The sequence below is a fragment of the Chelonia mydas genome, chromosome 14 (genome assembly GCF_015237465.2).
Source record: "Chelonia mydas isolate rCheMyd1 chromosome 14, rCheMyd1.pri.v2, whole genome shotgun sequence".
NCBI classification, from domain to species: Eukaryota; Metazoa; Chordata; order Testudines; family Cheloniidae; genus Chelonia; species Chelonia mydas.
The window spans coordinates 38,856,212-38,873,596 of NC_051254.2; the positions used below are offsets into that span (position 1 = coordinate 38,856,212).

The 17,385-nt window shown below is 50.3% G+C and overlaps 2 protein-coding genes across 7 annotated transcripts in view; both read left to right on the forward strand.

Annotated features, from left to right (window-relative positions):
* The window catches only part of LOC114022341 (zinc finger protein OZF), a 793,526-nt gene that overhangs the window by 632,823 nt on the left and 143,318 nt on the right, over positions 1 to 17,385 (forward strand). The gene's annotated exons all lie outside the window — the stretch shown is intronic.
* LOC102942646 (zinc finger protein 501) lies at positions 9,280 to 15,124 on the forward strand. Its single transcript, XM_037914013.2, has 4 exons — positions 9,280 to 9,353; positions 9,992 to 10,048; positions 11,251 to 11,376; positions 12,297 to 15,124. Exons 3-4 carry the CDS (start codon positions 11,343 to 11,345, stop codon positions 13,493 to 13,495), a joined length of 1,233 nt encoding a protein of 410 aa, XP_037769941.1. The 5' UTR covers positions 9,280 to 9,353; positions 9,992 to 10,048; positions 11,251 to 11,342; the 3' UTR covers positions 13,496 to 15,124.

The window sequence follows — 17,385 nt, forward strand, 5'->3', positions numbered from 1 at the left end:
CCTGTCAGCTAATGCCTAAGTACTTATCTGCAAAAAATCTAGTTTTCTGGTTAAAGTTGCACCCCCCACCAAAGTCTGAAACGGCACCCCGGGGGAGCCAGGCGTGGCCAGAGAGCTGCAAGGTGGCCATGGGCTCCAGCAACATGCAGCCCCCGTGTGCCAGCGCGGAACCCGCCTTGAGCTGCAGGTTGAGCGCTAGGCACCAGAAGCCACAGCAGCAGGGCAGAAGTAAGGGTGGCTATATACCATGCCACGTTTACTTCTGGGCTGCTCCCAGGTGCCCGCTTCCTCCGGGCCCCAGGGGTGCTCAACCCCTCCCCCGATCTGCCCCAGGCCCCACCCCCACCCACCCAGTTTCCCCAAGCCCTCACCCCGCCTCTGTCCACCCAGTTCCGCCCCCCCTCCCCTGAGCGTGCCCCGTCCCCGCTCCTCTCCCCTCCCCCCAGGGCCTGCTGCCCGCCGCGGAACAGCTGATTGCGGGAGGCGCTGGGAGGGAGGGGGAGGAGTTGATCGGCGGGGCCGCCGGCGGGCGGGAGGCGCTGGGGGGAGGGAGGGAGGTGGCTGTCCAGAGTCGGCACCTATGGCACTGCTGTGGCCTTCAGAGCTGGGCGCCCGACCAGCACTGGCCACCCAGCCAGTGCTTAATTTGTGCTGGGGGTGAGCCCCGGCACCTCTTTCGATACAAATTAGGCACGGCGGGGGAGGCCTGGCGTTCACGGTGGGGTGGGGACCCGGGGGGGGCCTGTGACAGTGGGGGTGAACGGGGGGGAGCTGTGGGCGCCAAGGAAGATCGGAGGGGGGGAACCCGCCGGGGTCCGGTGCCCGCGGGAGCCAGGGCGCCAAATTACAAGTTTGCCCAGGGCACCATTTTCCCTGAGGCCGGCCCCGCAGGGAGCAGGGTAAACAGCTCCAGAGCCAATACTGGAAAGCCAGGGATGAGAACCGCACCTTTGGGAATTCTCCATCCCCCTGCCGCTTTTTCCAGGCACGGCACTGAGCCCTGAGCCCCCCAGCCTGTTCAGCCGGGATGGCCACCTTCTTACCTCCGAATTTAGGATAACATCGGTGGGGAGCCAGCAGCCGCCGGAGGAGGTTAGTGCGGCCACTCCCGTGCTCGCCCCAGGAGCCCCAGGTGCTCCCTAGAAGTGGGGGAGCCACCGGCGCACGAACCGGGGCCCCGCCACCCACTCCGCCCCTTCCCTGAGGCTCCACCCCCACTCCACCTCTTCCCCGAGGCCTTGCCGTCACGACGCCTCTTCCCCGGGGCCATGCCCCCTACTCTCCCCGCTCCCCCCTCCCCGTCGTTAGCCCTTAAGGCTGGTAAAAAGTGATGGTGGCCTCCCCTATTCCGGCCTTCCTGGCTCACGCCAGGTCTTGAGATGGTTTCGTTGCTGGAGAAGCTGCAGCAGGTCATGGGTCCACACTGGCGGGAGCTGTTTGATGACCCCCGGGAGGAGCAGCCAGCTGCGGAAGTGACAGCAGAAACAGAGGGGGTCAGACGTATCCTCAGAGCCTGGTAGGTTTTTGGCGCCACATCTGGTGGGGACGAATGTACGAATGGGGAGAGAGGGGGTTCTGGTATATGACCCAACGCGCTGTTTATTACAAGCTGCGGGAAGCAGCATGTACCCCCTAATGACAAAATGTACACCAGCTTCTTAATCCTCACCCCACACATACCTACACCCCCTGACCCATGGAATTCAAAGTGGAGACCGGGAAGCGCAACCAGCAGGGAAACAAACTTTTCACGTTACTGATTTACTAGAATACCTGCAACGTCTTACAAAGATGTGCTGGGGGGTTAAATATAAGAACCAGATATTGCCTTCCGTTTTCAGACACCACACCGTACAAATCGCCTCCGTCACGGTGTACCTGTGAACAATAAACTGTACAGCGGGGAAGTGCAGAGTGTGGGTGACGAATTCACGGTCTGAAAGACATGGGTGGTAGCGGTCCTAGGATCCAGGGGAGCCCGGGCACTGTTACTTCTGCCATCATGTGTCTGGGCCTTAGGAACATTAATCTCTAATGACGGGGTCACATGCTGTACTGTACGTTCACACAGGACCCTGCCTCATTCAGTCCTTTAAGGCCTGACATCTCTGATGTTTCTGGGATTCAGGCAGAAGGGGCGGGGGCGGGGGGGGGCTAACCTCCTGCCCCCCATCCCCCCACCCCCATGTATTCTTCCTCCCCCGACACTTTCTCCTTCCTCTAAAGGATCAGAGGGTGGGGACATTGGTAGGATGGGGCAATGCTCAGAGGTGGTACTGGGAATTCTCTTTCCCAGGTGTCTGGCTGGTGGGTCTTGCTCACATGCTCAGGGTCTAACTGATTACTGTATTTGGGGTCAGGAAGGAATTTTCCCCCAGATCAGATTGGCAGGGACTCTTTCTTTCTTTCTTTCTAATTCCTGTGCAGCATGGGGAGTGGGTCACCTGCAGGGATCCATTAGGTATATCTCAATCAAATCCCTGCCATGGCAGATACTGCTGGCTCAGTGGCACCTCAGTGCCACCGGTTCTCTGCCCGTGGAGTGCCACAGTTTAGTCTCCTGAGAGCTGTAACACTCTGGTCTAATTTGGCTGGTTGGGTTTGGTGTGCAATCCCTCCGGTCTGGACCCTAAACAAATCCTGGGAAGAGATAGCAGCAACTCATTGGCATCTCGGGTGTCATTTGCTGTGGGGTAGCCCCCCCCCGCACCCTAGACTTTTCATAGCATTGTATGCTTCATGATGTTTTCCACTCCTCCCCCACACACACACCTGGATTTTGCAGGATTTCATATACTAGATAATAGTTTATCTTCAGCCTCTACCCAAATTTTTCTGAAATTATGCCCCCCCGCCCCCTAACACAGCTCAGATCCCTGGGAGCAGATTCCCAGGAGCTGCAAGATCTGAGGATCCAGGGAATCATTTGTGCAGAGTCCAGGGGAGCTGGAACAATTTGTATAGTGGGGGGGGGGGGGCCGGCGGCTGAGAGCCATTGAACCAAACCCTGCATATGATGGAAACCACTTCAAGCGAGGGGGTGCGGCAGCCCTCAGGGCAGAGTCACTTTGCCGATCCCCAGCCCTTTCCCACAGGTCTCTCCCAGTCACCTGCAGGCTCCAGCTCAGGGGCTGGTGTGGGCAGAGCCTGGGGCTGCCCCAGGGGCTGGCTCCAGCCACTAGAGAAAGTCCCCACCCAGGCTGGGCACAGGGGGGGCGTTGATGAAGGTTTCCCCCCCGGCACGCTGCTCTCAGGCCCGGTTCTCTGATAGTGATAGACTCAAGGAACTCAATCTATTTATCTTAACAAAGAGAAGTTTAAAGGGTGACTTGATGATCATAGAATCATTGGACTGGAAGGGACCTCAAGAGGTCATCTAGTCTCGTCCCCTGCTCTCATGGCAGGACTAAGTATTATCTAGACCATCCCTGACAGGTGTTTGTCTAACCTGCTCTTAAAAATCTCCAATGATGGAGATTCCACAACCTCCCTGGGCAATTTATTCCAGTGCTTAACCACCCTGACAGGAAGTTTTTCCTAATGTCCAACCTAAACCGCCCTTGCTGCAATTTAAGCCCATTGCTTCTTGTCCTAGCCTCAGAGGTTAAGAACAATTTTTCTCCCTCCTCCTTGTAAAAACCTTTTATGTACTTGAAAGTTTGTTAGTCTATAAGTATCTGCCTGGGGAACAAATATTTAATATTGGGCTTTTCAATCAGGCAGAGGCAGGTCTAACATGATCTAACATGATCCAATGCCTGGAAGTTGAGGCATTCAGATTGGAAATAAGATGTAAATATTTCGCAGCGAGAGTAATTAACCACTGGAATAATTTACCAAGTGTCGTGGATTCTCCTTCACTGATAATTTTTAAATCCAGATTAGCTGTTTTTCTAAAAGATCTGTTCTAGGAATTATTTGGGGGCAGTCCCGTGGCCTGTGCAATGTGGGAAATCAGACTAGATGATCACAGTGGTCCCTTCTGGCTTTGGAATCTACAAATCATTCAATCTTTCCTTTATACAGGTTGGGCCTTTAATTGGCAGACCATGGTCCCCTTCTCAGGCCATAGCTTCATGACTGGAGGTGGGGAATTTGCATTCACCCCCACTATGTATCCCCCAGGAAAACCACATAACACTTTCCCCCCCCAAAGTCCATTCTTGTCTGGCACATTGCTCAATGTGATCCTTTGAACCCCCAGGTCTCGCATCATTCTGCACCCACGGGAGCTGACGGTTGGGAGCCTGAAGCCTAAAAGTGTGTGACCTTGGTGGACTGCAGAGGGGGAGTACAATTTCAGGGCCCCTGAAACTGTGACAATGGGTAAGTCCATTTCACCTTTCTCAATCTCCCTAACAGTTACTGTGTCATCTTTCTTCTCTTTGCTGTTCCCCTTTCATCCTGGCTTGGGGAATGACCCCTGTCCGGATTCTCTCTCTATCCCAGCAGGTGAAAGGAAGGTGAGTGAGAATGAAGAGGAGAATTCCCAGCAGGAAAGTCCTGAATAAATGGAACTCTACGGGATAGTATCAGGAAGATATGAATGTAAAGTTTCCTGCAGTGTTGACCAGGGAAGATCCTGTGAGAGTCAGGGCAGCATGTCTGAGAGAAATCAGCTTTGGAAGGAAATGATCAAATCCATTAATTGTGGAGAAGGATGCACAGACCCCAAGGAAACCACAGACCAGCAGAGAATCCACACACAAGAGAGAAAAAACACATGCACAAAGTGTGGGAAAAGCTTCAGTTTGAGATCGCAGCTATTTAGACACCAGAAAACCCACACGAGTGAGACACCCTATAAATGCCTTGAGTGTGGAAAAAGATTTAGTGACAACTCACACCTTATTGGACAGCAAAGAATTCACACAGGAGACAGACCTTATAAATGCATTGACTCTGCGAAAAAGTTTAATGGCAAAGCACACTTTAATACACATCAGAGAATCCATACAAGGGGGAAGCCCTATAAATGCCTTTACTGTGGGAAAGCTTTTTTTCAGAGCTCAAATCTTATTGTGCATCAGCGAATCCATACAGGAGAAACACCTTATAAATGCCCCGACTGCGGGAAAAACTTCAATCATAGTTCAAACCTGACTGGACAGCAGAGAATCCACGTGGGAGAAAAACCTCATAAATGCCTCGACTGGGGGAAAATGTTTAGTGATAAAGCACAATTTAATACATGTCGGAGAAACCATACTGGAAAGAGACCCTTGAAATGCCCTGACCATGGTAGAAATTTTAATGGTAAAGTACACCTTACTGCCCATCAGGGAACCCACACAAGAGAGAAGCCCTATAAATGCCTTTGCTGTGGGAAAACTTTTTTTCAGAGCTCAGATCTTATTTCACATCACAGAATCCACATGGGAGAGAAACCATATAAATGCCAGGACTGTGGGAATTTCAATCGTAGGTCAAACCTAATTCGACATCAGATAATCCATACAGGAGAAACACCTTATAAATGCTCTGAGTGTGGAAAAGAATTTATTGAAAAGTCACAACTTATGGGACATCAGAGAATCCACATGGGAGATAAACCCTATAAATGCCTTGAGTGTGAGAAAAGTTTTAGTGACAACTCACACCTTCTTGCACATCACAGAACTCACACAGGAGAGAAAGCATATAAATGCTTTGACTGTGGGAAAAGTTTCATTCAGAGCTCAAATCTTATTGTGCATCACTGAATCCATTCAGGAGAAACACCCTATAAATGCCCCGACTGCGGGAAAAACTTCAATCGGCATTCAAACCTGACTAGACACCAGAGAATCCACATGGGAGAAATCGCCATAAATGCCTCGACTGTGGGAAAAAGGTGAGTGGCAAATCACTACTTCATACATATCAGAGAACCCACACTGGAAATCGCTCCTATAAATGGCTGGATTGTGGGAAGAGTTTCACTCAGAGTTCAGTTCTTACTTCACAGCAAGGATCCACGGTGAATGCAGAGATGCTTTGAATGTGGGAAATGTTTCATTCAGAGCTCACAACTTTTTACACGTCACAGCCCCTCTTCCCTGCTGCAGCCCTGGCTGCTCAGCTGAGTGGCGCTTCTGCCTCTGAGGGTTGACTAGAGAAGGAAAACTGGTTGGGGTTGGTAGCTGGCACGTTTCCTCCTGACCTTGACCAAGCCTCCACCACTTCTAGTCTAGATCAACCCTGAGCATCTCAGTTATACAGTGGTCCCCAACCCCAGAAAATCAGAGTCATGAGAGCTGGAGATGAAAGTGTCGCAGACTTGGAGGGGAATTTGAATAAATCCCAAACACAGTGTGATCCTTCTGAGCTTAAATCCCTGGTTCCATCTATTGGTAAAGCTGCTTCTGGCCTTTTTCCTGTCCAGCTCAGATAGTTTGTAGACAAGTGTTTGGTTTTTCCCCTTTCATTAGGATGATGTTAAAACTTCTGAAAATAACATCATCCTATAAGAAGACTCCAAAGGTTTAGACAGTTCAGAGGAGACCAAGTGTAAATCTGTTCTCCTGAGTTTGAGTCAGAAGGAACATGCTCTGGGACGTCACTTTCCACGAAACTAATTGTATCATACAGCCCGGTCTGTATTGTGGGTTGTTCCCTCTTTGCGGAAGGCCTTTTGGTCACATAGAATCATAGAATGTAAGGCCAGAAGGGACCACTAGAACATCTAAGCTGACCTCCCATATATCACAGGACACCAACCCCACCCAGCATCCGCACACTGAGCCCTTCAATGGAAATGTAATAGTTCACGTCTTTGGATATTAATTTAGTTTTATGTGATGAAAAGCCGATTTATCGGGGACTTCACAAGACAAATGACCCTTTGTCAGAAGAGGCCATTTTTATTTTATTTGGCCTTTTTCCCCACCCACTGCCATGAGATATTTGTGGTGTTTGAACAATTCTCTTTCTAAATAACCACAATAAACAAACACCAATGGGCGAGTGTGAGAGTCGCAGTCTGAGAGGCAGAGGCTGAAATGGAGACGGAGGTTACTGCCTGATCCCTGCAATGAGGTGAGATCCGGTCAGGAGGCGGAAGAGTGTAGGAAGTGGAAGACGCAGACCTGGGAAACTGTAGGGTTTTCTCTTGAGAGCCAGACGGCTGAGAACTGTTAACTTGCTGCACTGGGGCCTGAAAGAGACAGGAACTAGCCTGCGAGTGTTGAGTGAAGCCATCCCTGAGTTCCACAACGCACAGTCAACCTGTGGAACTCTCTGCCAGAGGACGTTGTGAAGGCTAAGACTATAACAGGGTTCAAAAAAGAACTAGATAAATTCACGGAGGATAGGTCCATCAGTGGCAATTAGCCAGGATGGGCAGGGATGATGTCCCTAGCCTCTGTTTGCCAGAAGCTGGGAATGGGCGACAGGGGATGGATCACTTGATGATTCCCTGTTCTGTTCATTCCCTCTGGGGCACCTGGCATTGGCCACTGTGGGAAGACAGGCTACTGAGCTAGATGGACCTTTGGTCTTTCCCAGTATGGCTGCTCTTATGTTCTTATGAATAGTAAAGAGCTACAGAAGGATCAGGCTGAAAGGACCAGGCTGACTATTATTATGAATCATGTTCATTACAGTTTAAGGGCCTACTAAGAAAGGGTTTTCCTTGTGCTTGGCACTGTGCAAACAGAGGAGCAGATCATGGCCAAGAAGGAAGCCAGGCAGGGAACTCTTCCACAGACCCGTTCAGGCCTGAAGCCAGGCCGAATCCCATCACCACGGACAGGAGAAAGCTCTCCTGTCGGCATAATAAATCCACCTCTGCGAGCAGCATAAGCTGGCATGCATTTTGGCCAGAAACTTCAGGGGTGCATTTCTTTTCTGCACTGTTTCCAATTTTTCAACATCCTTTTTAACGTGCAGCTACCAGAACTGTATTTGCTATCTCAGTATTGATCTCCCCAGTGCCATAGACAGCGGTAAAATGACCTCCCCACTCCCGTGTTTGTACATCCAAGGGTCACATTAGCCCTTGTTGCCCCAGCATCGCACTGGGAGCTCATGCTGAGTTGCTTGTCCATCATGACCCTTAAACCTTTTGCAGAGTCACTGCTTTTTCAAGGCTATTTAGGGGCCTTGAAATGCAATGCCTAGAAACCCCCGTCTCCACCTAAAATCCTAGCGTAAACAAATCTTAAGGAGTGTTTTTTTTATTTTAGGCTGATATAATCCACTGCAGCCTTTGCCTTTGGCCTGAAGAAAGGGAGAAAAGCAGTGGGGAGAAGACATGGGATTTTAGTTGGAATGCTTTGGGTCTCTCTGCCCAGAAGCATGCAGGGCTCGGGTCTGACACAGTACAAAGCACTTCACTTGGGGCTTGGCTACACTTGAAATGCTACAGCTGCAGCCTCCCTACCAAATATCCCTCCCCCCCCCCACACACACACACCCTTCCCCTGCTGCACCCTCCCTTCACTTCCAGCCTCCCCCCTTCCAGCAGCATCCTCTTTTGGGGAACCTGAAATATGGTAACCCTGTGTAAACCTCTGATAAGCAGGTGTCTCTATTGCCCAGTAGCCAGGTGGCTGGATAGGAACAGTGCAGGGAACCTGGAATTCACCCAGCAACAAAGTAAAGAGAAACTGTCTACATCAGGATCATGTGTTTACGTGGAGTAACCTCATTTTTGTATACAAATTGGACTCTGCGTGCTCTTCTAGTTGAATACTGTTGCTACTGTATTTTTCTGCTTCCCCTAGAACACTGTTTTGAACATTATACTGTGTAATCATTTCCTGTAGGGGGTGCAATTGCCTTCCGCCCCCAGCTCCCTTTTTGGGTCCTAGGCAAACCCATTGCTCGGCAGCCCCCTGCCCCAGCACTCGGGGCGGTTCTTGCACTGAAGCCTGTCAGTGGAGGGTGGAAAGGAGGAGCCCGCAGGATCCCTGCGAAGGGGAGAAGGGGGATTTCTATGGGGACCGGGGATTGCTGCCGAGGGTCCCCAAATCCGCGGGGGTGGCGGGTCCTGGCCTCCCAGGGAGCCTGCCCGGAGCTGCAGGGGGCGCGTTTCTCAGTGACCCGGGCGGTGGGTGGGATTGGCCGGGCCGGTCTCTACCGGGCAGAGAGGAGGGATTTCGGGCCGGGGCCCTCCGGGCTGAGCGGGGTGTGGGCCGGGGCGGGGGGTCCTTAGCTGCTGCCCCCACAGGGCCCTGGTTCGTGCTGGTAGGGGGCGGGCTGCGCTCGCTCTGCCTCTGTTTATCTTCCTGGGTCAGATCCTCCATTGCGAGCCGGGGGCCGGGCCCAGCCGCTGCTGCTCCCCGGCGGGGTCTGTGCGGGGAGAGACCGGCACTAACCCCCCGCTCCGCCCCGGGCTCGGCCCGCACCAGCCCCCGAGCCGGAGCCCGCAGGTGATGGGGGGACCCGGGGGAAAGGGCCGGGGCCGGGCAGGACAGTGACTCTGCACAAGCGGCCCCGCAGCCCCAGCTCCCGCCGCCCCGGGAAGCTGCTCCCTGGCTGGGAAGCGCCTGGCGGAGGGACCGGAGCTGCGGCCCCAGCGGCGAGTCGCTGCCCGGGCTCTGCCCAGGATCTGCGCCCGGGGCCAGCGCGGGGGTTCGGGCAGGGGGGAGAGCGGCCGGGGGGGGGGGGCATGGGCGGGCCCCGGGGGGGTTCCCTGTTGTGTCCCTGGGGCTGGGTTGTCGGGGAGGGGAGAGAAATGAGACTGAAATGGAGTCGGGGGGGAATTATTGTAACCCCGTTAGAAAACTCGGAGCCCCTCCCTCCCCTGAGACAGGCCCCTTCGTGCCCCAGCCGTGGGTGAATCTGCCCAGCCCTGAACGGCTGCTGGGGCCCTGTTTGCTCCATCAGAGACACCTGCTCTGACAGGGGGCAGGATCCTGTTCTCCTGAAGAGCCCCGAGTGTGACCCACTCACACTGTCTCCTAATGCACGTGTGCCAGGCAGCCTGAACGACCTGCTCTTGGTGTCGTGGAGGGGGGTTATAGTGAGATCAATCTGCTCAGATTTTGTTTCTGTTCTACATACCTAGGCTTGGAAGGATGAGATTTTTGTCGTAAATGTCAGTTTCTCCCTATACACAGAAAAGGTGGGTGAAAAAATATTTCCATCAGAAATAATCGAAACGTACAGATAGGCAAAGGAATAAAATGCTGCTCAGGAATTTCTTACAGTTTGATTTAAAGATATTTACTTGGTGTATTTTGACCTGTGATAATGACTGTGTGTTTAACATTTGTAAAGCTTAAATTCTCAGTATCTACAGTTGTTAAATAATTGTTTGTCTGACCCACTCCATAAGTTCCCACAACGTAAATCAATAAAATTGAAAATAAATCCTTAAAACTAAACATTCATATTACCATTAAAATGATAAAAAATAATCAAATTCTGCCAATCCTGTACATAAATATAGCAATACAAAACATCCTGCTGTGTGACGGGAAACCCCTTCAGAGAGGGGAGCTTCAGGGGGCTGCTGGTGGGTTGGAGTTAGAAGGGCTGGAGCAGGAAATACACAGGGCCAGGGAGGTGGTGATCGGGAGGGACAAACCTGCTCTGACACATTCAGTCTGTGGCATTCCTGGGGCTCTCGTGTGCCCAGTTTAGTTTCTGCTCAGGTTCTACCCCGGTCACTTAGGTTACGTCCACACAGCCACTGGGAGGTGGGATTCCCAGCCCGGGTAGATGTCCATGCACTACTTCTGCTAGAGTTAGCGCCTAAATATACGGCCTCGATAGCGGCTTGGGCTAGTCACCTGAGTATGTTCAGAAGACGCCCCTTGGGAGCGGGGTGGAAATTCTCCCATTTTTGGAACTGGAAACAAACTCCCTGGACAGGGCTGGGAAAATGGACTGGACTCCCACTGCTGGAGTCTGAACCCACCAGGCAGAGGCTGATGTGGAATACGAAGGGGGCACCCAGCAGTGAGGCCCAGGGGAGAGGCCCCGTCCCCTCACCCCCAGCTGCTGGGAATGGGGAGGGTGTTGAGATTCCTGTCCCTGGATCCTGCTGAGGGGCTCCACCTCTTCTATCAGCCTCTGGCTAGTAGGTGTGTGATAAACATGAAGGCCCCTGCCCTCCTCCACTGGCTGGGAGGGACAAGGAGCTCTCTCTTTCTCCCCTCCCTGAAGCCTCCTGGCTGCTCTGAGCAGGGTGAGGGTTGGATTCTGCTACCCTTTCTCCCCCCTCCCACCAAGAGCTTCCATTTTATCATCCCTCCTCCCCCATGAATAGTGGGATTGTGGCTGGGGCAGCAGGTGCTGAGTGGGGGACTCTTGTTGTTTCAGGGGCCGGTGACCTTCGAGGAGGTGGCTGTGTATTTCACCCAGGGCTGGGGGCTCTGCTGGATCCCAGTCAGAGAGCCCTCTACAGGGACGTCATGCAGGAGAATTACAAGATGGTGACCTCACTGGGTAAGGGATTCCCGTCCCCTGCGTTACTGGAAGCTGGGGAGTCTCTGATGTGGCCAGTTTGGCTTCTGCTCAGGTTCTTCCCAATTCCCTTAGGTTATGTCTACACAGCATCTGGGAGGTGGGATTCCCAGCTCAGGTAGATGTACATGCATTAACTCTGCTAGAGCTAGTGCCTAAAAAGAGAAAAGGAGTACTTGTGGCACCTTAGAGACTAACAAATTTATTTGAGCATTTGTTAGTCTCTAAGGTGCCACAAGTACTCCTTTTCTTTTTGCGAATACAGACTAACACGGCTGCTACTCTGAAACCTGCCTAAAAAGAGTGGCAGAAGCATTGTGTTGTCCTGTCTGTATTCATTCATGTCTGTTCCCCTCACTTCCTGGGACTAGCTCCATCCATGGGGTAAATGTCACCCACCCACGCTGACTGAGATCTGGCAGGACCTCCCTGCCCCAAGATTTTACTTCCCCCAGGGTGTTTGGAAGGGATCTGGAGGCAGAATCCAATTTCTCCTGGTGCTCCGTGTTGTCTGTTACAAAAAGGTTATTTCTTCCAAGCATGAAGGCTCCATTTTTTCTTTAATTTATTTTTAAAACCTCTGTTTCTGGCTTCACCCTGTGGGGCCGTTGTTATACCTGGTGCAGTACACTTGTGAAATTAGAGGAAGAGAGAGGGTTTAAAAGAAAGAGGAGCCTCCATTCTTGGAGGATGAGAAGGAATATCCCAGTTCTAATGGATCATGGTGCACGAGGGACCCACTTCACAGAAGGAAAAATTAGAGAGGGGATAGTAAATGTTCCCTTTCTCAGTCTGCCCAGCAGTTACCATGTTGTGTTTCCCCTCTTTGCTGTTCCCCTTTCATTCCTTTCTTCCCCAGCACGGGGAATGACTCCTGTCTGGATTCTCTCTCTGTATTCCAGAGCGTGTTGGAATGGCGAATGAGAAGGAGAATCCAGAGCACGAAGGTGGTGAGGACGTAGGTCTGCAGGGAACGGTATTGGGAAAATCCGAGGGGAATTTTTATGAGAGTCATAAACGAGGAAAAACCTGCAGAAACCAGCGCAGGTCAGAGAGGCTGCTGGGATACGACCCAGGGAAGAAAATTTGTGAACCCATAAATGATGGTGGAGATTGCAAGGACCTCAAGGAAACCACAGCCCAGCAGAGAATCCCCACAGAAGAGAGAAAAAACACATGCACCGAGTGTGGGAAAAGCTTTATTCGGAGGTCACATCTTATTTCCCATCAGAGGATCCACACTGGAGAGAAACCCTACAAGTGCCTTGTCTGTGGGAGAGGTTTCAGCCAGACCGCACACCTTATTTCACATCAGAGGATTCACACGGGAGAGAAACCCTATAAGTGCCTTAATTGTGGGAAAGGTTTCATTCAAGGTTCACATCTTCTTAGGCATGAGAGAACCCACACAGGTGAGAAACCCTATAAATGCCTGGAATGCGGGAAAAGCTTCATTCAGAGCTCAGATCTTATTTCACACCAGAGAACCCACACAGGAGAAAGAGTCTATAAGTGCCTTGACTGTGGGGAAAGTTTTGATTGGAACATGCAGCTTGTTAGACATCAGATGCACCATACGGGAGAGAAACCCTACAAATGCCTGGATTGTGGGAAAGCATTTAGTGACAGTTCAGCCCTTATTATTCACCAGAGACTCCACACGGGAGAGAAACCCTATAAATGCCTCGACTGTGGGAGAAGATTCAATCAGAACTCACTCCTTACTAGACACAAGAGAACCCACACTGGAGACAAACCCTATAAGTGCCTGGAGTGTGGGAAAAGTTTCAATCAGAGCTCATATCTAATTGCACATCAGAGAACTCACACAGGAGAGAGACCCTATATGTGCCTCGAGTGTGGGAAAAGTTTCAGTTGGAGCTCAGATCTGACTGCACATCAGAGAACCCACACAGGAGAGAGACCTTATAAGTGCCTGGAATGTGGGAAAAGATTCCTTCAAAGCTCAAATCTTAGTGTGCATCTGAGAATCCATACAGGAAAAACACCCTATAAATGCCCCGACTGTGGGAAAAACTTCAGTCAGAGTTCAAACCTGACTAGACACCAGAACACCCACATGGCAGGAAAAACCTCATAAATGCCTCGACTGTGGAAAAATGTTTAGTGACAAATCACAATTTAGTACACATCAGAGAACCCACACTGGAGAGAGACCTTATAAGTGCATTGATTGTGGGCGAAAATTTAATGGCAAAGCATACCTTATTACACATCAGAGAACCCCTACGGGAGAGAAGCCCTATAAATGCCTTTACTGTGCGAAAACTTTTTTTCAGAGCTCAGATCTTACTTCACAGCACAGCATCCATATGGGAGGGAAACCATATAAATGCCAGGACTGTGGGATAAATTGCAATCATAGGTCACACCAAATTCGACATCAGAGGATCTATACAGGAGAGACACCTTATAAATGCCCTGAGTGTGGGAAAGAGTTTAGTGACAAGTCATGCCTTATGGGATATCAGAGAATCCACACGGGAGATAGACCCTATAAATGCCTTGACTGTGGGAAAAGCTTTATTCATTTCTCACATCTTATTGTGCATCACCAAATCCTTTCAGGAGAAATACCCTATTAATGCCCTGACTGTGGGAAAAAATTCCCTCGGAGTTCAACCTGACTAGGCACCAGAGAATCCACATGGGAGAAATCGCCATAAATGCCTCGACTGTGGGGAAAAAGTTGAGTGACAAGTCACCACTTAACATCAGTGAACCCACACTGGAGATAGGTCCTATAAATGGCTGGATTGTGGGAAGAGTTTCACTCAGAGTTCAGTTCTTATTTCATAGCAAAGGATCCATGGCGAACGCAGAGATGCTTTGAATGTGGGAAATGTTTCATTCAGAACTCACAACTTTTTACACGGCAGAGAATACGATCAGCCCCTCCCTGCTGCAGCCGTGGCTGCTGGGCCAAGGGGTCTTTCTGCCTCTGAGGGTTGACTAGAGAAGGAAAACTGGTTGGGGTTAGTAGCTGGCACGTTTAGCCCTGACCTGGACCAAACCTCTACCACTTCTAGTCTAGACCAACCTTGAGCATCTCATTTATACAGTGGTCCCAATCTAAGTTTCCTGTAAGCTGCGCGGCCAAGCAGCCACCCAGCAGGCTATCAAGTGCCGCACAGTTCAGGTGCCCCTCCCCCCACTGCCATGCTGCTCCTGGCCTCTGCCTTGGAACTGCTCCCAGGAGCCTCCCGCTTGCTATGCAGAGCGGGTGGGAAGGGCGGGCGCTGATGTGAGGGTGTCCCCTGCCCCTGTACCCCATCTCTGCAGAGCGGGAACGGGGGGAACACGACGGGGCTCAGGAGTGGGATGGAGGGAGCTTTCTGGTGGCTGCTGCTGTGTCTGTTTTGAGTGCCGGTCTACCTAAAAGGCCACATACTTAAAGGGACAATGCATGTCTCTCTCTCACACACACACACACACGCTGTGTGTCTCTCTCACGCTCACACACCTCCCAACACATACTTGTATTGTTGTTGTTGTTCCTTCTTGAGACTTCCTGCAATGCATATATATTCCCTGTAATTTTATTCTTTCAAAGTGCTGTTATTTGAGTTTTTTGACTGGTCTATGCATTTGATAATTTTTATTTCTCTCTTTCGCTTAAGTTTAATTCTTTGAGCAGTGAGTTCTAAAATGCCTAACCTGTCCTGGCTGGACTAATTATCCCTATGGTATCTTATTAAAAATATATATTGTATCTCGGTTTTTTGTTTCTACTGGTGGCGCACAGCCGCACATTACTTCGGTAATTTGGTGCACATAACAAAATTCATTCCACGCATGGATGGAAAAAATTAGAGGGAACACTGGTCTCAACCCCCACTAAATCAGACTCCTGAGGGCCGGAGATGAAAGCGTTGCAGACCTGGAGGGGGAATTTGACTCAATCCCAAACACAGTGTGATTGTTCTGACCCTAAATCTCAGTTTTCATCTATGGGTAAAGCAGCTTCTGGCCTTTTTCCTGCCCAGCTCAGATTGTTTTCAGATGGGAGTTTGGGTTTTCTCCTTTCATTAGGATGACGTTAAAATTTTTGTAAGTAACATGACCATAGAAGGAGGCTCCGAATGGGACAGGTGTAGACAGTTCAGAGGAGAAAATGGGTAAGTGTGTTCTCCTGATTCTGAATCATCTGGAACATGCTCTGGGACGTTCATTTATATGAACCTGGGGTGTCTTACAGCCCGTCCTGTATTGTGGGTTAACCTCTATTTGCTGAAGGCTGTTTGATCCCGTAGTAGGATATTAGTTTTGTTTTACAGGACGTAGTGCAGATTTATTGGAGACTTCATAAGACAAAGGACCATTTGCCAGGACACTCTCTTACTTTACTTGTACCATTTTCCGACACTTTGCCATGCGATTTTAGTTTGTTTGAACAATGGAGTATTATAAATCACCAGCAGCACGACCACTGATGGGGCCAGTCACACATCATCTCCATAGTGGTGCACATAACAAAATTCATTGCGCACGTGGATGGGAAAAATTAGAGGGAACCCTTGGTGGGGCGTGGAGAAGGAGAGAGACACACCCGTCTTCTCTCAGGTGTTTAAAGTTACTGTAGCCTGCGTGGCTAAAACTGTAAAGGTGCTGGGCCAAAGGCCGTTATCTGGGATTTCTCTCCCTGCTCTGTCAGCAGCTCCACTCTCCAACCATTTTGAGGCGCGGCCATCATCCCAATTCCACCGTCACAATGTGTCCAGGAGGGGGAGGGGGGAGGACCGCTTAGGAATCAGAGCATCCTTGGCCTTCAGCTAGCTACAGCAGTGCCTGAACTGATGACAATTGCCCAAAGGACCACTAACGCCCACCAGAACATGTTCCCTTTCCACTAAAAAAGAATCTAGGAATTTCACTGACCAATGAACTTCGTTAATTGCGAGTGAAGACTGCCTGGTGGTATCTCAGGCCATTCCAGAGCTTGGAGTTCCGCAAACCTCTGAAAAGCCTGAAACACAGAGCTAAGGGACACACCAAAACAACGTCAGTCATTTGGGCTATGCCTCCATACATCCAATGCGCACACGCACTCCCACTCGGCCTGTGCAGAGCATGCTAGCACTGAGAGACTAGGGCACATGAAAATGGTAGGACAGAACCTATCCGCTTCTTTTTGCTACGGCAGATCTTGTTTTTAGGTGAGCTGCAAACACAGAGCCTGCTGAATAGAAACAACCTACACTTGTGAAATTTTACAGCCCCTTCCCGCTCATGCAGAGGAGGATCCAATACTACACTTTAATTTACCCATAGCCCATGGACCACACTCATCCCCCACCTACCTGCTGACAGTCCTCATGACAAGAAGCCCACTGGAATCAGGCTGCCTTCCCTGTGTGTTAGTATTGTTAAATAGATGTAGAATTTATAAGAGTGTGTTTAGATTTTATAAGCTGCTTGTAAGATGCTGGTGCAGGCATTAATCTTGTTATAAGGGGATCTAAAGTGTCTGCTCTATAATTGTGTAAGTCAGCAAACAGGAAAGAAACATCATCTGGTGTAAAAACCTCACTTCCTACAGAAGGAATGGCATTTTCTCTGGTGCCGGGCAAATTACCGGACATCAACTATGGTAAAGTACTGGTCTCGGGAAGGCACATCAGCAGCAGATGACCCATTGGACACCATAAAACGAAAGACGCTGTTAATCGCTCTTCCTGCTGAGTCATGCCCCCAGCAACATGAGGTGAGGCTATGCAGGCAAATTTCTACTGTTAGGGGGGTCGCAAAGAAAGAGGAATAAAAAAAATCCCCTGAAAAGAAGTACTAAATTGTCTCTACGTTGCTGGACTTTGCAAGGGCAAGGTTTCTACGCAAAAGCATGGAATCCCCAGCTATACAGCCTGGGATAGCCCTAAAAGACTTGTAAAGGTTACTTATGATAGAAACTCTTCTTACTTTTTGGAACTAAAGATTGTAACTCATTCACGTGTATATGTTTAACTGCTTTAA

Excerpts from the sequence above, each read along its gene's own strand:
- LOC102942646 (XM_037914013.2), top strand. The coding sequence starts at position 11,343 with ATGCAGGAGAATTACAAGATGGTGACCTCACTGG. Across the intron at positions 11,377-12,296 it reads CAAGATGGTGACCTCACTGG|AGCGTGTTGGAATGGCGAAT; the intron begins GTAAGGGATTCC and ends TCTGTATTCCAG.